The following is a 21,452-nucleotide window of genomic DNA, read 5'->3' as shown; positions in this document are numbered from 1 at the left end:
GGCTTTCTATGCATACGACATGGCAATACTGACCAGATCACTCAGGCCACACAACGACTACAAGAACCAGCAACAAATCTTGAAGAAAGGAGATATGAATGGAGGATAGATGTCTACGCTGACAAGAGTATGGCCATACTCTTTACAAGAAGGAAAGCAACCCACCACGGAGCAATCACGATGTTCAACACTGATATTCCATGGCAAAAAGAAGTAAAATACCTGGATATCAAACTGAATAACCGACTCAGCTTCAACCCCCACATCTCACATGCCTGCAACAACGCCAACTCAGCAATAGCTCAACTCTACCCGCTACTCAACCGAAGAAGCAAAGTCAGTACAGAAAACAAACTAACAATATACAAAACAGTCATCAGACTCATACTAATGTATGGATCGCCAGCATGGAGCCACACCTCCCCAGCAACATCAAAAGAATAGAGGTACTATAAAATAAATGCCTCCGAATGATCTTCGACGCCCCGTAGTTTGTTAGGACTCTCCACCAAGATGGAAACATGCCAGACATATTTTCGTATCTCAACCAGACTACTGCCAAGTACTTCGCCCAGGCATCACTCCATCCCAACCAACTCATTCGTGATGCATCAAATTATGATGAAAACGACAGATGGAGACACAAACGCTTGAAGGCAGCTCTGATCTCGCTTCAAACGATTCTACACAGCCCTAATTCGGGCGAGCCATGCGCTCAAATATTTCTCATTACCAATAATCACAATCTAGCGATGAAGGGATAAAAATCCAAGGGATTGACGTCCATCTCGCCATTTAAGTTAACAGTTAACACGAGGCTTTTTTTCTCAGAGTTTTTCTTCACGAGTCTTCTTATATGTCTCACGCGGTTTTCCCGAGTGACGTGTTAAGAGTTTTCTCCGTCTGACACAATAAGGAAACAAAGTGTGCGGGATTTCGATTCCGTGTTCCTATTGTAAGAAATGAGGAACGCCGTTTAGTTAAAGGAAAGAAGATAAAGTCAGTGTGTTTCATCATCCAATGATAGTAACGAGAGAAAGAAATCTATACAGAAGTCAGGGCCCACGTGGTGATTTTTACAGCCGTAGAATAGATGATCCTATGTATGTCCTTGATTGAAGCGTGTAAAGTAAAGATCGTGAAAGCCCATCTTAAAGGAACTTAGGAGTGATAAGTTATAGAAGAGGTCGTCCTAAGAAGGTGAAATATCGGAAAAAGGTAGAGACCAGTGTAGAAGACCCAAGTCAAAAGGTACTGTAAAATCTTGTGTCAATTCAAATCATATGTAACTGTAGTCATTGTTCAATTACTGAACAGTTGAAAGGATTAATGAGAATTATACTCAGACTTTAGTACATGTCAAACTAGAATAAAAATGAGCTTGTTATTATCAATTAATACATAATTCATGTGCCTAGAGATTTATGCATGTACATTGTATTTTAATTAAGAGAGTTTTAAAGGTCAAAAGTGTGTATTAGTTCAGCAAAAGGATAAAATTTAATCCATATTGTCTTAGTGAGAAAATTAGAGTAACTAATTATATATGTCCTAGAAAATATAGAATTATAGCGTGATCAAACCAGTAAGGGGTTAGACAAAGGGTCAACTAGTTCTAGGACTATATATGTTTTGTTTGTATAGAATCTGTTATGGCAATATGATCACAATTCTCATGTAGGATCTAGTGTTAATTTGCATTATATATTCTTAGTATTGAATTGAGTTTTATTTGATAAAGAATGAATTGTACCATGTTTAAGAGTTCAATAAACTTTTGTTCATTGAAAATACAGTTGTCTGAGATTGCCACTCAATGCACCACTTGTAACAACGTACGAACCTAATCACGCGGGGGGGGATTTGCTAAGTTACGAGATAAAGGTCACGACTGCATATTAGTTTTACACTCAGACATATTTTGGTAATTGCTCCTTGTTTTTGAATTTTATATCTTAAATTAAATGTCCTGAAAGATGCAGTATAAAATAAATATTTAGGGACAATAAGGGGAGATATTTAGGGACAATGAGGGGAGAAAAAGCTTGAATATTTGTATTTGGGTGATATCTCGTATATAAATAAGATTTGGACCAAGACAAGTAGAGTTTCACAAGTAGAGGACAATGTTGTGTCCCAATTTACGATTATTTGGATAGTTGAAAGCCAAATAATCGTAAATTGGGACACAACATTGCCCTATTCTGGATAACATCGAGAATTTTAAGAGCGATTTTTTGTTTACTATTCCCAAATGTCAGTATACCAATGACGAGTGGATTTGCATTTTATACATTTCGTTTGTCCTGTGAGTTCTTCTTCTTAAGTATTCTACAATTGAGTAGGTTTTTGTTTTAGTAGCAAAAAATTTCCTTCCAATATCTGCTGTCCTCAGCCTTCTCTTTCAAGGTTGTGTATCTGTCTCCATTCAGCATGTCATCTAACATTGTTTTCCTCACTCTTCCTCTAGGTCTTTTTACTTCTATTTTTCCTTCGATGGCATCTCTGATTATTGCATTTCCTCTCAGGATAATATGTCCAATCCAATTTCCCTTTCTGCTTTTTATCCTTTTTAAGAGATTCCTTTCTTCCTTTACTCTTTTTAAGACCTCTTCATTATTTATTTTATCTGTCTATTTTATTTTTTCCATCCTTCTCCAAATCCACATCTCAAAGCTTTCCAAAATTTTAATTTCTTCTTTCCTCAATGTCCAGGTTTCAGCTGCATATAGGACAACGCTTCACACATAATATTTTATTAGTCTTTTCTTTAGATTTCTATCCACTTGTGAATACATTCCATTATCTATTATTAAAGGCATCTCTTCCCATTGCTATTCTTGCTTTTACATCTTTTACATCTTCTTCATATTCTTGCTTTTACATCTTGTACATCTTTCACACTCTGCTAATCACACTTCTTAGATATATGTCCTTGCTTGATTCAGTATTTCTCCATTTATTCTTACATCCATAGTTGTCTCTTTCCTTTTTACTTTCATTACTTTTGTTTTGCTTGTGTTAATTGTCATCCCATAGTTGTTACAGGATTCCAATAATCTATTCAGCAGATTTGTCCAGTGAGTTAACACTGGGCAAATGAAAAGTAACTTCTTGAACGGAAAGAGAATGTGAAGTTTGGGGGAAACTTAGGATGCTATAGAACTAGCGTGTTTGTGCTAGGAATGGATAGGGGTAAGTATCAGTCTGTTTTGATATTGGCCACTCGTCTCCCGAAGTGATGATATGTTAAACTATGGGCATCCGAACAGAGTCCGGTAGCCAACAGTGATACAGTAAGTGATCGACAGTCTGTTGAAGGCGTGGACCAAAAAATACATAATAATGATTCTAGAATATGAAATCTAGTTAGGTAGTGTTTTAATGTTTTTTTTTTTTCGTTAGTAGCGTGGTTAAACCCGGAGGGATGCGAATATTTTCAGCCGGAGTCTGCTTCTGATAGTAGGCAAGAATTCTTTCGTTGTTGATCTGTTTAGATGTTTTCCATTCTTCTTCTTCTAACAAGTTTAGGCTTATTTCTTTTGAAAGTGTTTTTGGAGCTTATTTTGAGTACTTTTGTTAACACATTTCTTACCCTTAGTCTATAGCCGCTTCTTTGGCCAGCTGATCCTCTATCTTGTTTTCTGCTACTCTGCTATGCGCCTTCACCCAGCAGAACTTAATTTCCTATATTTCTAGAGCGCAATTCCTTATCAGATTCCTTGTTCGCTTTATTAACGCTAGGTGTTTGTTCAGGTTTTTATGGCGCTTATAGTGCTTCTCCTACCACTATAAATTGTTGTGGTCTTTTGGCGAAAGGTGCTGAGTTCTAATTCCTGAAGATATGTAAGTGAATAGGATACAGGAAGTTATTTTGTTTGGTTGCTGATACAGAGAGGATGCAGTCTAAAACAGCGTTCTTGTATAATGGACTGTCTGTATATATATATTATGAAAGAGCAGCTGAGGTTTCCTCCTGTTTTACTCCACTCAGTGTATATCACTTTCAGAGCTTTCCTTCTCTTTAATGTATGCAGTATTTTCTTTGATGGGTGATGCCACCTACTCTAGTGAAGCGGATGTTAGTAGTTGTTTGGATTAATATCGGAATTTTCGTTATATCTTCCGGAAATGACTTCATACATAATACAGAATTCTTGCATTTTCAGGCAAATCAGTGCTAGACCAGCAATAACGCAAGCTGCCTCGAAGGATATCGCAAGCTGCCTCGAAGGATATTTTCCTGTATCGTTTAATTGTACGCTTTGTGATAAGGCGTTGAATTCTGTTTAACTTATGTTTTTTATTTTTTTATTTATTTTTTTATTTTTTATTGCATCTGTCCAAGCAGGTGGACATAAGATATCAATGGTAGTATACTTCCGGTATATATTATTTTCAGTGCCCTTTGGCCTAATCCGTAATTTATCCTTGCCGACTTATCCAGAAAGTTTACGATTTATAATTTTTTTCCTGCAACATACGAGATGTGCTTGTTGAAATTAAATTTGTTGTTTATCGACAACAACTTAATTTACTCCTAGGTATTTTAGCTCACTCACTACCTATACAACTTCCTGTTTTGGAAGCCAGTTATAGGTTGTTTTGATTTTTTACGTGAGTTATAGAACAATTTAGACAATTTTAAAAAGTTTTTCGTTGGTCGTTACTTCTAAATGTAAGCCGTAGCTTCCCAGAATCATTATCACCACTTCATTGGCGCAAGCTATGTCTTTGTTTCAGTAGTGAAAGGAAGGCTTGATATCGTGTTGTACGGGATGTTCCAGTACAACTTTCAGTACAACTGTGGGCCTCAATCATGGTTGCTCTTCTGTTTATAAACTAATTTTTTAGTTTATAAACAGAAGTTGGCCAGCCATAATTGGGTAATTATGGCTGGCCCACACGCAGCGTGAAAGGCGCCTTGAACATCGAGTGAGACCAGTAGAACGCTTTTTTTTTGGCTGAGACTGTCTTTTGTAAACTTTTTTAAAGTCCATAATTGTGTATACAGTGCTTTATTGAGATCTAAATGTATACTAATTGCTACTTAATATGGCTCTTGAATAGACAAAATGCATAATTCGGTTTATCAGAAGTTTTTCTAGTACAGTACCAGCGACATTTATGAGAGTAATTGCTTGTATTTGCTAATTTCGTCAGATGCTTCATTTCCTGGTTTGATAATGGGTATAATATTAGAGCGTCACCATAATAAAGGAAATCGTCATTTCTTGAGGCATAGAAGTCTGGGAATTAGAGAAACATTTTCGAGTGTGTGTCGCTAGTTACCCCCATACTGTCCATTGGTTATTGATTCCATTGATCTTAATAATGGCTCGATTTCATTAGATGTAATGTCATTGTCGTTAGAAGTACGATATGTATATTTCACGTATGTATATTTCTATTCTTTGTCTGTAGGTTTTTTTTTATTTCTTCATCTGTGGATTCGTCGTCATCAGGAATAAACATGTTTAACATAATAGCTGCAGTTTCTGCTAAAAGGTTATAGTAAGAGATATCTGTTTTATAATAGTTTATAATATGGGTGTTGATTTAATCCTGTTCACTGCTAATTTATATATACAGTTCCAAGAATTCGATGCAGTCGACATCGTACAGTATTTTTTTTCCACGATTCTCTTTTTAGCGTTTGGAATTTTGTACTGATAGTCGTATTTGACTTTATAATAGTTTTGTGGTCTCCGCTGCCTTAAATCTTGGTTTTTGTAGGTTCTAAGTCAGAGTCGTCTGAGTGCATTTATACGTTTTCTTAAGGCTGTTAGTTCATCATTCCAGCAAGGTACTGATTTTCTGCCATCAATGTTTAGCTTTTTGGATATTCAGAATGTTTTGTCGCAGGATTTTGTCAGACATAATGAAAGTGCAGAAACAAAGAGTTTGTCTATACAGCTTGTGCTGATACCCAGATGGATAATTTCTTGTCCATCACAACTGGTGACGCTATTGCTCACCAGTTGTGATGCTCTGAGATTATGGGGTATAAATTCTCCTTGCTTTGCTTTTGCGAATGTATATCTATATTGGTATCTAGACTGGTTTTATTAGTGAATCACTTAAAGTTATTGTGGTGGTTTGACTCTTGTATTCCATTTAAGTTTTTGTTACTGATGATGAAACTTAATATGCGATAATCAGGACAACTTTCTTCTTCCTCGCATCTCCACTAAGAAAACCAGTGTAAAATAGTGGCGTTTGCTGTAGTCAGATGAATGAAGCTACTATCTCTGGCATTTTCAAAGGAATTGGTTGTTTCTGTCTTCGTTTATAATGTGTAGAAAATTTGATGCCAAAAACTCTTCGAGATTTATATTTACGAGGGATGTCCACAAAGTAAGTTCTGATGGGCTGTCAGAGAAACAAAAATATACTTACAAAAAAAAAAAATATTGGAAATTAAAAGTAGACATCTTTCACTACTTTTCGACATAATTTCCGGCATTGTTCAGGCACTTATTATAACTGGGAACCAAGAGTTATATACCTTCGTCGTAGAAGGTTGCCGCCTGTGACGCAAACCACTTATTGACTGCTTCTTTGACCTCGTCGTCGTCTTGAAACTGCCGGCCACCAAGGAAAGATTTCAGATGTTTGAGGAGGTGAAAGTCACTTGGCACGAGGTCAAGACTATATGGGGTTGATGGAATTATTCCCAGCCGAAGGTGGCGAGAAGTTGTTGTGTTAAGTCGGCCATGTGTGGGCAGGCTTTAGGCGTTAGTCCAAATCGTAAGTCACTAAAGATAGTCGCCCGCTCCGTTCATCATCGGCACACCTGTCCTTCCTCCATTAAAAAGTCTTACCCCAAACCTTGCTAACGAATCAACAAACTCAGCAGGCATGTGCCCCAATGCGCTCGCATCGGTGCAGTGCAAATATTTAGAAACGGAACTTACTTTCTGGATGTTCCTCGTATATTGTTTGTGCTCTCTTTAAACCATAAAACAGAATGGGCGTTGTTGTCTATCGCAAGAATTAGGCCGTGATTGATGGTAAAATTCACGATGTTGGTCAATTTTTCTAATGATATTTTATGTCTCTATATAAGTCTAGATGAATATAGGTCTAGATGAATAAGGTTGACTATGAATACTGCAGATCTCTTTCAGATCATCTGGAAAATTAATTGTAATTAGTTGGAAAGCCAAAATGTTTATTGATGATGTTGTAAGGTTCTTGTATTAATGCGAGTCCTATATTCTTCTTCTGTTTATGAATCATGTTAAGTTATTTGGCAGCCGTGGTTAAGCGTTGGAGATTTATTTGAGGGCATGCGAGAGAAGTAGTTCTATTTCTGCTAACTTTATTATTGCTTTCCATAATCGATGTTTTTAATTTTGAGCTGTGTGTAATAGTTGAATGTCGGACAGTAAACACATGCAAAAAAGCATATGTTCACAGTCGTGCTTGGTTTCAGCATACTTATTATGACTTTGGAAGTTTATTCAGCTCTTGGACTCATTTCGTGGGCCTTTGCTAAGCTGTGTTCCAGTGGCGGCCCTCTGAAGCTTTAAGTGGGAGTGCTGCCTATACAAAATAATTTAAAAAAAATTATTTTTTTCCTAATCAGTTAGCAATTTAATAATAAATAAATCTGTATTAATCTACAGATTTATTTATTAATAAATAAATCTGTAGATTTATTTATTAATAAATTGGTTACTAATTAGGAAAAAATTATTTTTTAATACAAAATAATTTTTTCCTAATTAGTAACCAATTTATTAATAAATAAATCTACAGATTTATTTATTAATAAATAAATCTGTAGATTAATACAGATTTATTTATTATTAAATTGCTAACTGATTAGGAAAAAAATAATTTTTTTTAAATTATTTTGTATAGGCAGCACTCCCACTTAAAGCTTCACGGGTCGCCACTGCTACACAGCAATGGCGACCCTTATAGCAGAACGTACTAGTGGTTTTTCCCTTACAATCTCGTTTATGACGGAGGTGGAACTTATTGCAATTGAAACATCTCAGAAAGTTTACGTAGTCTACGCTATGGTAATTCTACAACGCATTTAAACACAGTTTTTTCGCAATTTTATCCTCATCATTGGATCTACTTCAATAATTAGGTTCCTCTTGTTCGTTTTATATTTGTCATGATAAACGTTTGTGTAATCTTTGTATCGCCACTGAAGAGCTCTTCGTTCTGTAAGCGTATTGAGTCAATTGCATTGTTTGTATCGATTTTGCTGAGAATAACATATACGAGGGTGGTCTGAAAAGTTCTCGGCCTAACAATGAAAAAAAAAAAGAATTTATGATTTCAAAATTATATTTATTTTTCAATATAATCTCTGTTAAGACTAATACATTTATTGCAGCGATGCTCCATCTCCATTATTCCGTCCCTGTAGTGGTTCTCAGTAAGATCTACAACTGCAATTACCTCTTGATTCGAAGAAAAACGAAGAAAAACGCTGACCAACGAGGAAGAGTTTTAGTTTTGGGAAGAGATAGAAATCAGAGGGAGCCAAATTTGGGGAATAGGGTGGATGTTCCAACAATTCATAGTGCAGATCTTTTAATTTTACCATTGCCAAAACACCTTTGTGGACAGGTGCATTGTCCTGATGAAAGATGATTTTTTTCTTCTGCAAACGGGGTCTTTTCTCAATAATGTTTTCGTCTAGTATGGTTAAAAGATCGGAATAATATTCCCCGTTATTGTTTTACCCTTTCGAGATAATTAATAAACAAAATGCCTTTGGGGCATCCCAAAACACCGATGTCATAACCTTTCTGATGGAACCGATTTTGTCCTCTTTGGTGCTGAACAACGGCCTTCTGTCCACTGTTTTGACTGCTGTTTGGATTCTGGTGTGATAAGACTTGGATATTGATGAGACTTGGTGAATCCAAGTCTCATCAATAGTAATAAATCGACTCAAAAAATCAGTTTTATTCTTGTTGAAACGCTCCTAGCACTGTTCAGAAATTTTCATGCGAGTTCGTTTTTGATCTGCTGTGAGCAAGCGCGTCACCCATCTTGCGCAAAGCATTTTTATTTGCAATTCTTCATGCAAAATATATCCTACACCTTCTTTTGAAATGCATATAGTCTCAGCAATTTCACGTCTTTTTACTCTCCGGTCATCCAATACCATATTGTACACTTGATCAATGATTTCTGGTGTTACACTTTTTGTAGGTCCTTCACGTGAATCATCTTCAAGGCTGGTTCGGCCACGTTTAAACTCGGTAGTCCATTTCTTAATTGTTGAAAACGAAGAGAAAGAGTACTCATAAATTTTCATGAACTTCGAATGAATTTCTTTTGTCGTTAAACCTTCTTTTACGAAGAATTTTATAAACGCACGATACTCAATTTTATCCATTTCAAGGGATACGGACAACGCTTTCTTCAGACAGCTGTATAAAACAAAGTACTTGATAGAATGACTTGTAATTTCACACGGATGCTTATGACAGCTGTATCAACTTACAAAAAAATCGTGCATAGTGTTGCCATCTATGGTCGAGTCCGAGACCATAGATAGCAACACTATGCACGATAGTGTTGCCATCGTATAATGAACCTTATAAGATATTTCTTACTGAGATTTTCTACAAATGTGCATTTGCATTCCTTAGGTATTTAGTTATGTGGTAAGTCAATGTCTGTCTTTTCATTCGTGTCAGTTGAGACTCCTCCATTATTATGGCTTTTTATTTTTGTGATTCCGATTTTGAATCTTTCTTGGACGTATTTTATCTTTCGTGATATTTTTAGTTTCTTCGCTGTTTAATGTGTGTGTGTGTGTGTGTGTGTGTGTGTGTGTGTGTGTGTACGCGCTCGTCTAAGGTACTTACTAAAGAATCGTAGGTTTAAACTTTTCACAGACAGAATTCACATTAAAAATTACAACGAGTTTAGTTACAGCAGTTTATAAAACCTGAAATACAAACCAGAGGAAAACTTTTTTAATATTGTGTAATGGTTAAACTACAGTTACATTTCTATTGTAGTTTAAGAAAAACTACAGATAGAATTCTTTAATCTACTCCTACTTAAGTTACTGCAACAATATTTTAAATGCTTAAGCTGCTACTGTGATTTTCGTTAATATAACTTCAGCTATAAATATTTATCAGAAAGTATTATAGCTACAAAACAACTGGTGACTGTTTAGCGTAGAATTTGTAAACCTAGTTTAGTTGTTTTTTCTTTTTCCATTGATTTTTGAAACAACATTCATTTATAAGCCATTCGGATTTAGAGCAATGTTTCTGATGTTTTGTTTAAACCTTGGTTGGAAACTGCATCGAAATGTAACTTTGATGTTTATCATTATATTCTTGGTAGGGCCTTTACGTATACGCCATTAGTGGGAGTGACAACTTTCACCATCAAACAGGTTAAACGAATGGGATCATCGGTTTTCTCGCATGCAATTAATTTGAAGTTTCGAATAAGTCTTGACAAAACTAACTTAGTTTCTAACAAAGCAAATCTTCTTCCGATACAGTTACGCGGACCAGCACCAAAAGGCATAAATGCTATCGGATTGATTTTAGCTTTGTTTTCTGGTGAGAACCTGTCAGGATTGAAGATCCAGGGATCCGGCCAAATATTTGGGTCGTGATGAATGTCCCATACCGGTGCAACTATGGACACTCCTTTCGGAATTATTTGTCCGTGGATAATAATATTTTTTGCGCATTCACGCTCAACTAAACTTGCCAATGGTGGATAAATCCTAAGCGTTTCATTAAGAACTTGATCCAGATATTGTAAATTCTGAACATCATCGTATGTTGGGGTTACTCCATCAGGAAGGTGGCTAGCCAACTCTTGATAAAGCTTTTCTTGAATATCTGGGTGCTTAATCAACATATATGACGTAAATGCTAGAGTTGTTGACGTTGTTTCATATCCTCCTATTAGAAAAGTGAAAGCGTTAGAAATAATATCTTGGTCGGTAAGAGCGTATTCATTTTCTTCAAAGTCATCTGAAGTACCAAGTTTTGAACGAGAATCTAACATTAACTGAAGACAGTCTATTCCATGCTGTAAAGAATTATTTCGCCTGTATTGAATAACTTGTTTCAGATTAGAAAAAATCATTGACACCATTCTTCCATTTTTAAAGAACTTCTGTAGCAAGATGAGAACTTTTGTGATTGCAGGAAACATTGTAGCAACGTCAAGGATAAAACTATTACCTGTGTTCATAAAATCTCTTACTGCAATAAACAAAGGATCGTTTATATTTTCTTGACATTTGACTTTCATTGCACAGGCACATTCAGCAATGATATCCAGCGTTAAAGTTTTATACATACAGTAAATATCAAACATGTCATTCATCTCTGACTTCTCCGTAATACGATTCATGAAAATATAAATTTTTTTATTTATAATTTGAGCCAGTTGTTTAATTTTATTAGTAGTAAATACCGGAGATAATGCTTTTCGCACATTTTTCCACTTCGTATTCCTTAAGAATGCTACGCTATGGGCAATATCTTTATTTACTGGAAAAATATTGGGCTTATTGATGAAATTATGGACATCAGTAATCAAAATAGACCTTAGAATGTGCAGATCCTTTATGTAGAGGCGCGGATTAGCTCCTATATAGAAACCGAAAATATTTCCATATTTCTTTTGCCACTCGGACATAGCATGATTTGGCGTTTCAGCTTTATGCAGTTCATACATATTACCTGAAAAGAAATTTGGTGCTGGTCCAGGAATTTCGTGGTATTTAAAGATTTGGAGATCCTGATAGCGGTTGAATAGCCATTTTAGGATGTAAATGAATAGAACACAGAAAAAGATGATTCCTATGCCGTTAAAGGCACTTTTATCGAATAAAGTAAAATCCATTCTTCATTTAACCTGCAAGGAACAAAAGGAATATGTTAGAGCGACGTACAAATCATCAATGGATAAATTGTGATTATTTGCGCAGTACATATTTATATATTTAAAATCGAAATGTGTGTTGTGATGCTTAAGCGTTTCGACAAAATCAGTAACTTTTCTACTTCTTTGAACTATTCATTAGGAGCTTTTCTTTGTTCTCTGTTCCAACAGAATCCAATCTGCTTGTTTGGATTGGTTTATTAGGGGAAATGGATACTTTGCATTTTTATTATTTCACATTTGACGTCCGTAGATGCCGTCTGGTCACTGCCGCACCTCACATGATTTTGGTAAATGATGCCTTCTGTTAGAATAAATGGTAGGGTCGCAGATTCACTTTCCACACAAAGTTTGTAGGACAATCACAAACATTCATGCCCACGGCGGGATTCGAGCTCGCAGCCTCTTGACTGGGGAGCGGACACGCTAACCACTCGACCAACCAGGCCGGCTTTTTTATTCTAATCTCTTACATTCTAAAAACCAAGGTATTGTATAATAATGAATTTCAACTGTCATCAGAGTGTATGTTTGGTTTACGAAATTCAGAAGACCAGAGACTGTTTCAAGAATAAAATTAGAGGGTGGTGAATATGAACAAAAGGAAGTTGCGCGCGCGCGCGCGCGTGCGTGTGTGTGTGTGTGTGTGTGTGTGTGTGTGTGTGTGTGTGTGTGTGTGTGTGTGTGTGTGTGTGTGTGTTGTGTGTGTGTGTATAAAGTAAAACTGTGAATTGGAGGCGAGTAGCAACTGGGTAAACGGGGAATTAACTGTGCAAAATGTGATGAACCGACGACCAGTAGTTTCTATATCAATATCAGTAGCACGCAGCAGCAATTGTTTCCATGTGTAAAAAGGGAGTCAATTTGTGAGAACGATGGATCATTAATCAACCTTATTTCTTTCTTGTTTACTGAGTAAAAAAGATTTAAGGGAGCTCTTATGGGACATCACATCAAGTATCGTCTCTCTGATTAGTAGAAACAATAGTTCAGAGGTTAAAAAAGTAGCTAATTCTTGGAAGCTAGAAAGGAAAGCATGTGAGACGTTTAAGAATGATTGTGAGAAGATTACGATGAATAGAAACTGTTGTGTCTAGAAATTCGAGTTTTGCCGAAGTACATTTGCAATTTGTGTGTCTGTGTGTGCGTATGTGTGGAAAATGAAAGCAGTATTGCATTTCTTTAAAATACGTCAAAAGGCGAATGCAGAAAACTGTGTATCGATATCTGGTCAACATTAGACGTTAATTGATTTCGTTTATTTTCTTTTCATCACATTTTAAGTTCCATTCATCCAGATCTGAGATATTTATCATTCTCACACGTTTTCTTCTTAATGTTGTCCTTTCCCGCGACTCGATGTAAACAAAAATTAAAATTTTGCAACATATGTCAGAAAATGTAAAGAGTGCCGAGCAGGATTTGTGTTTAGGCAAATTAGCTTAGAGAATGGAAAGCGGGTGATCATTATGGGCGATTTCAGTTATGGCAAAATAAGTTGGATAGAGGAAAACCTAGTCAAGGCAAATAATATAGAGGAAACGTTTAATACATACTTTATTGGAGTATTTAATTTTGGCGAAGCAAGTTTTATTCCAAAGGGGAGTGAAAAGATCAAAGAAACAGAAGTGATTGAAGTGAGTATATTTAGAATACCAAATGCTGTGGATGACAGCAAAGTGAAGGGACTAGATGGAATTTCTCCATACATCTTAATGGAATATGCTAAACGATTAACTGCATATCTGTTAACCTATTTAATGAAAGAAAGGACTAGTGTGAAGTCTCTGGGGAAGTGAAACAGGTAATATAATGAACCTACATAAGGATAGCGGGAAAATGGAATTATCAAAATACAGACCAGTTTATATTAATTGCGTTGTTAAATTATTGGAGACCTTGGTAAGAGTTCGTATACAGACTTAACCAGATGAGAATAATGCTACCCGCGAAGCTCAGCACAGACTTTTGTATGAGACGCACATCTTTCAGTAATCAATCTGGTTACTGAAAGTGACCGAGTGTTTGCTAAAAGAAATGCATAGTTTTTTTTTTTTCTTTTTGCAAAAACATTCTGATAAGCTATTATTTAAAGCTACAACGTACGTATGAATTTGGTATTTAAGTTGATGTAGTGAATTAGCAATTGCCTGTCGATTGATATCAAAGTTTGTGTACAGAGAAGCAATACAATGGAAAAGGAAAGATACTAGGATTCCACCAGGACCATAACTATTCAAGCTTTATATTAATGATGTTGTTACTGAACTAGGGAAATATTCGGTTGTTTGCGGGTGATGTGAAGCTCAAGAAGGTTATTAAGTGAAGTGCTGATGTGGTGGCTTTTCAGTAGCATCTGTATAAACTTGGAAATTAAACAGATGAAAGCAGATAACAGTTTAACCTAGCTAATCACAATTACAAGGTTTTGAACATTGGGATCTGCATTTGAAAATCAGAATTCTGTACGCAAGGATATCAGAAGTACTAGATTTTGGGGTGATTATGGATTTAAATTTGAAATTGGAGGAGCATATTGCAAACATTATAAGGAAATAATACTCTTCTTAATAATTATATGCATTATTAAGAAGATCATTAGTGAGCACAGATAAAATGGCATTCATTACATTGCATAAGAAGGTTTTTCTCATTCTACATCTGTACTATTGCGCTCAAATCTGGTCAATCAGATTTGGAGGGAACAGAGACTTTGGAGAGGGAAGAGGCGTTTGACAAAATGATTTCAGGCCTGTGGAATGTTAGCTATGAGGATATATTTAATTTATGTCATGTTCAGAGTTTAGCAGAAAACGCGAAGAAATTATATGAAAGAAAGCTAATGATGATGGGATCAAGACTATTAACCAGTTTTTAGGTAATATTTACTGGATGAATACAGAGCGATTTTTGAGGTGATGGAATAAAACGAAGATGTAAAAACTCGCGGCCACCCTTAATGATTGCACAACGTGAATAACAGGCTGAGATGTTTTTTCCCCTTCTTTCTTTCATAGAGAGTGGTGAACACATTGCCTGAATGTTGAGTTTAAGGCTCAATATGATAGATATGTTGCAGGAAGAGCAGCCTACCGTGATAAGACTGTGATGTGTTGCAATATTCGTATAATTCTTATATAATGGATAATTTATTGTATGTTAATTATTCATGATATGAACCTCTCTCTTTTCTAACAACTTTTTTTCCAGTTCTGTTCACTCACAGACATTGTTTCAAAACGCGCGCGCATCTGTGTATATGTGTGATACGAATGACAGAAACAAATTGCCATGGGTACCTAAGACGACAAGTTTGGAAATGATCAGAGACAATCATTAAAAAATACACTTTGCAGTGATTGAGTGAGTTTGTTCATTATGGCAAGGTGAATTAAAGGCGACGTTTGTACCTGTTCAGACGTATTTATCGTCTTAAATATACTTTTGAAGAATTTACGTATAATACGAAATTTCATTAGACTTTTATTTAGAGGCAGAGATATCACCTAGTATAATTTTGAATCGTTTTGTACCTAAAACGACAGTCCAATTTCAACTAAAATTGGACTGAGAACTGATCCATACATTTTTGTTAATTTTAAAAGTAATTTTATGAAAATGTATTTTTTGTAGATAAATTTTAATAACTTTTTAAATAACTTTTTCTCCCCTCAAATTTTAAAATAAGGTTTGATATCCAGGATGTACTTAGTACCGAAATTTATTAAAATCCTTTCACAATTGTTATTTTATGTGTACAGATGAACGGACAAAAAATGAAATAATACATTTGCTGAACGAACTTAAAAATGGCTCAGTACCTGATTTTGAAATAACGCTATGCGCAAGTGAGTTAAAATAACACACCTACTCTACAATTCTCAGTGACGGACACTGAGAATTGTAGAGTAGGTTCCCTCCCTCGATGAGTCTTTGGACTCCTTGGAGGTGTAACAAAATAATAATAATAAAATAATAATATTCTGCTGATATTCCGGTAAGAAGAGCTTTCAGTTCTTTTCTGGCCCTAAAATGCTTGGACTTCATATCCTGCAAGAGGAATTGGAAGTGCTCAGTAAGGAAGTACAGTGTTTGAAGACTGAATTGAGAGCAATCAATAGAGATATTCGGTCATTGAGATTACTTTAGCTGATGTAACTGGAACTGAATTAGGTAAGAGAGAGAATTTGGGAATGAGGGAGTACTGAAGAGAATGGAAGTGATAACAAGTCATGAAAGAACAAGAGGTCGAGAGTAAATTTGATATTTCGAGAGTCAGGAAGTAAGAAGAAGGATAATGAGGGAAAGTCATGAAACTGGGACAGTGACGGAATATTGTAGAAAACGAAGGAGTGAGAGACGCTATTTTTGGGGTGAATGAAATCATTCAATCACCATATATTATAATTAGTATAATATATGGTGATTGAACGATAAAAGGTATAGAGAGTAGAATGCCTGAGGAGTGCTTGAAGATAAATAAGATAGGCGTTAGATGGATGAGTAGTAGTAATAGGCGTGATCTGCAAAACAAATTTATGAAGGATTTACAAGGAGAAAGGTGATGAGCACACTCACGAGCAGTACAAAGTTCAGGCTAGTAAGGAAGACTAAATCAGATTTTGAGAAGACGTCAGCTAAGCAGATCAAAGGAAATTCCAAAGATTTCTTTCGCTACATGGCAAAGGAAGAATGACTGAAAGAATAACTTTAGTGGGTGCTGATGGTAGCGAGGCGACTGAGTCGCATGCAAGAGTAGTGTTACTGAGTGACCACTTTTCAAAAGTCTGTCACACGAGTGAGGATATTTCTGAGGATATAGCAATAACTGATATGAGAATTGAAGTTAATGAATTAGAGGTACTTATGATATTGCAGAATTTAAATGCAATGTGCTGTAGGTTTGGATGGAATATTAGCTCGGGTATTATGTGAATGGTGAATGTGCAAAGAACGGTCAATGCCTCTTACTTGGCTGTGTAAATCTGAGCTCTGAAAAAAGTGCAGAGGGAGTGGAAGGAAGGTAAAATAGTTCTTCGCATAAAGGAGGCTCTAAAACTGCGGTAGAAAATTACAGACCAGTCACCATTTCGAGAGTGGCAGTAAAAGTATTGGAAAAGTTAATTACAGATAGAATCCAGGAATGGGCGAATTTAATATGATACTCTATGAGGGAAAATGGTTTTATTAAGGGTCGGTCTTTCCTTAGTACTTTATTAACATTTTATAACAGAGTGACTGCTGACTTGGACAAGGGGAATGGCTACACATTTATACTGCTGGATTTTGCTAAAGCTTTTGACAGTATACGTAAGGAAAAAGAAAATCTTCTTTGTATCTATTAAATTTAATGAATTGACAAAAAACATTACAGGCAGAGTTAATTACAATACTATCAACAAGATTTACTCAAAATAACCACCATTAGCATCGATCACAGCTTCAATTCTGCTTCGGAACCTCGAACAAGCTGATGCTACAGTCTCCCTGGGAAGGGCCGCAAAAACTGTTTTAATTTTATCCATTAACTGGGCTTTTGTATTACTGGAAGTGCGATTGGTGTCTTTTTCAACTGCGCCCCATACAAAATAATCCATGGGGTTAAGGTCTGGGGAGTTTGGAGGCCAAACATTTGGACTGGTGAAGTCGTAGAAATTTTCAGACAACCATTTTTGACTTTTCCCAGAGGTGTGGCAAGGGGCCGAATCCTGCTGCCATACATACGGCCTACCATTGGCTACCCTTGTTATCCAGGGCTTGACTACAGTTAGCAACTCCACGAACAAAGCCCGAATTCCAATGCCAGGGTTCTTCAACACCTGTTCCTGCAGATTTGCGAGGAATTCTGCTGTACGAACGCAATCAGATCGTCTGCTAGGGATCTTTCTTCTTGCTACATCCTCGTAGTCACCATTGCAAGTCTCTAGTTCATGCCTGATTGTTTTTACTGTATTCAGGGAGCATTGGGCAGCAGTCGTAATATCCTTATTTTGATGGCGGGCACGAATCATCATGATACAAGTTATTCTCTTCCATGATTCAGGTGGGTTCCAGCTATCCATCCTTTCTGACATCTTGTATATGAATGAAGAAGGGTCCAAACTTTTAAATGAAGAGAAGTGTGTGTTAATACATGTTAACTTACGGAAAAATATAATTAATTATAAATATGTCAAATTTATCCCGAACACCCTGTATGAGAGAGAGAGAGAGAGCGGCTACGATCTAGAATCAGCTTAGGTTAGGTTAGGTTCCAAAAACCTACTCTCGGACAAAATGTAAGAATAAAAATACCAGTTATTAACAGAGCGAAGATGGATGCAAAATCAATAAGAGCCGTAATCCCAGACATTAAAGGCGAAGAATTATATGAACTCGGTACTAAGTTGGGTACCAAAACATATCGGTAAATGCCAGCATTTTCAAATACCAATAGATAAAAGCCCGTTTTGTTTACATTGTAATAATTTACCTTTGTCAATTTAAATTTCAAAACATAATGTCCAGAATAGCATTAAACATAACTGCTTTATTATTTTTTTTACATTTAATTAATGTATTATAAGAAACTATTCATGAAATAAAAGTAACAATTTAATTTAATTCAACATATCAAATCATAATTAAACTTATTTGTTACAGCAAGTTTGACTGTTGTGACATTCGGAGTTACAAAGTAAATTGGCTGATTTGCACAAACACTTCTTCGTGGTACTCTTCTTTGAACAGTTGCATTCTTGGAATCCTTGTTCACCAACTAAAGAAAGCTTTTTTACCACTTCACGTGTACTTATTTCTTCCTTTCCAACTTCTTCGATGCTTAAAAATTTTTTTGCACAAGGGTGAATTGGCTTCTTGTGTACAACGCTTTTAGGTTACCCAATTTAGTACCAAGTTCATAAAATTCTTCGCCTTTAATGTCAGTGATGACGGCTCTTATTGGTTTTGGATCCATCTTCGCTCTCTATTAATATCTGGTATTTTTATTCTAATTTTGTCCGAGAGTAGGTTTTTGGAACGTAACCTAACTTAAACTGATTCCAGATCGTAGCCGCTCACGCCCATCTAGACTCGCACTGTACTCGGGCTTTTACCAATTGGTGTTGGTAAATGCTGGCATTTACCGAAATGGTTTAGTAAAAACCCGAAATGGAAGCTTTTACAAGCATTTTTCGGACTTACCATACCACCACAGTATGGTAAATGCTAGGATTTACCGGTAAACGCTACCCGTAAAACACACACACACAGTGTGCGTGAATAACTACAGTATAACTTGTTCAGGTTTGGGAAGTTGTCCTACTCAGTTCCCTTCTGAAGGTGCTAAATTATTGATTATTCGATTATGATTTCAGTGTTATTTCCTTGAATATTATTAAAAGTTACAGATCAGTCTCTCTTCCTACATTTAACATATTTTCAATTCTTATTCCATTTTAATTTTTCTCTTCAACTGTAAGCACTGAAAATGATCATGACAGAAGAGAGAAATCTGCTCTTATCAAGTAATTTACTACCAACGTAAGTGAATTCCGTATCTTAATTATGCATAAAGTGATATTAATGATGTTTAGTAACATATTTATGTAGTATTCATAATATTAATTATTCATAATAATATTAAATGATAAACCAATAATGTTAACGTTGTTAGTATTAATTAGGCATTTTTCAAATCCATTTTACTTATGTGAAGATGTCCATTAAGATACACTTGTTAATTTTAGGATAGTGTTGTGTAACAGATGTTATACATTGTATTACTGTGTACAATTCTCAGAAGAATGACAGTGCCACGAGTTACTAATACCAGATATTGAATACTAGACCACAAAACTTTACGACTTCATATGGTGTTCTGTATCATATGAAAGCTTGTTTTACAGATCGTCGGGGTAGAATTGGGTTTGCCTTACGATAAAACTTGAGTGTAGGACAGTTGTGTATTTTTTTCCTGCCGCTATTACTATTAATCAGAATGAGAATTATTGTCACCACACCAATATTCCACTTGTCCTATTGGTCCAATTCAAATTATCTTATTCGTTATTGAAATATTAATCCAATGCTTCACCATATTTATTTTATTTTTACTCACTGGTGTGAGTTGTTCATTTTACACAGTAATCACAGCTACTGAATCATTCTAGAATGAACTTTTGCATAATATTCTTTTACGCTGTAGACAGCCTTAATTATTTATATTCAGGGAATGAATCATTCTTCTTTTTTTTTTCTTTTCTAAAATATAATGTTCCGTGCAAAATAAACAGTGATCATCTTTAAAAAATGCTTTTTTAATTGTCTTGCAACAACTACTACACTGTAGGAATCGCACGACGTGGAGGTTGAAATTGACTTCATAGAAAATGTGAAGAGCTAAATGCAATAAGAAAACGTGGAATTCGTTCCGTATTCTTTTCCAATGGGATATGGGCAGGGATTATTTACAAGTAATATGCAATTAGAAAATATGCGTTGAAAATCACAGATCTAACTGCATGCTCCAGGTTTTCCATAAAGCCGAACAGCAAATATACACCTCCGCGCTCCTTCCTTGGGAGTACTTCTTTATTTACACGTCTGGTTTTTACCTAATCAAAAACTGCGTGATTTCTGTCGGTTTTGGAGGAAGCCATCTTCGTTACAATTTTAGATTTAAAACAATCCAGAATGAAAACTATACGTCACTAAATACCTACCTTCGAGTACTTCTTAACTGGTCACTTTAGTCGAACCGAACTAAATAATTGAAGGTTACACAATCCAGAATGATTAGTTCAATCACAGACGCGCATCGATAGCTGTCGTCTTGACTGTTTCACAAACGCCAGGTTACTAGACAGTGTAATCGTACTGAACACTTGGTGATTGTATAGTTAACTTTTTTAAAGCTTTTACGCTATGTGGGTGAACTTTGAATTTTGATAACGATCCTGACAGTTCCTTCCGTGACCTTCACACTCAATCGCAGTCATGTCGCACGTTTGAGTACAGCATAGGGAAAGAACAGGTTTAGCTAACTCGTTTGAATACTTGTTTATAAGTTCGCCCACCGATTTGAGGTCCCTCGATACTTCTGTGCATGTCAGAAAAAGGAGAATCCATTCCGATAATAGGGTAATCAGTCTGTCTTCTGGGATGTAATAATAAACAAACTGAGTTTGTTTATTATTACAGGTCGGAAAATTTAGCTTTTCTTTTACGAACATTGCCGTTTTTAAAGTGTAACTATTTTGCTTGTATAACAGTTGGAAAAATGTACGTAGAGTGTTAATACGTGCAAATACTGCGTTCTACATAAAACAATGTCACTTCGCTCCATGATAAGTTTCCTTTTATTCTGGGACTTTTTAAAACAAAATCCGATTTCATGAAGTATTTTCCTTAAAGTTTCTCTTTTCCAAGGAAAATTAATTTTTTCTTTAAGCACAGGAATCAATTTCGGAACAGTTGGCACTCTTTTCTCGACCACGTAAAATTCGTGAATAGTTCTTATAACGTCTACATCAAAATCATTCAAAGCTACGGTTTCGATGGTTTTC

The 21,452-nt window shown here is 35.8% G+C and overlaps 1 protein-coding gene across 1 annotated transcript; it reads right to left on the bottom strand.

The window, feature by feature from the left end:
* Nucleotides 1–8,292: 8,292 nt before the first annotated feature.
* On the bottom strand, nt 8,293–20,840 carry LOC150096354 (cytochrome P450 3A8-like). The gene is made up of 3 exons (XM_090409038.1): nt 20,610–20,840; nt 10,333–11,880; nt 8,293–9,469 (listed from the first exon to the last, which is right to left on the bottom strand). The coding sequence occupies exons 2-3, from the start codon at nt 11,866–11,868 to the stop codon at nt 8,957–8,959; spliced, it is 2,049 nt and encodes a 682-aa protein (XP_090265164.1). The 5' UTR covers nt 11,869–11,880; nt 20,610–20,840; the 3' UTR covers nt 8,293–8,956.
* Between the last annotated feature and the right edge of the window lie 612 nt (nt 20,841–21,452).

Source organism: Typopeltis vanoorti, chromosome 19, assembly GCF_054136105.1.
Source record: "Typopeltis vanoorti isolate ZY-2024b chromosome 19, IOZ_Tvanoo_1.0, whole genome shotgun sequence".
Lineage (NCBI taxonomy): Eukaryota > Metazoa > Arthropoda > Arachnida > Uropygi > Thelyphonidae > Typopeltis > Typopeltis vanoorti.
This window is presented reverse-complemented; position numbering and strand designations above follow the sequence as displayed.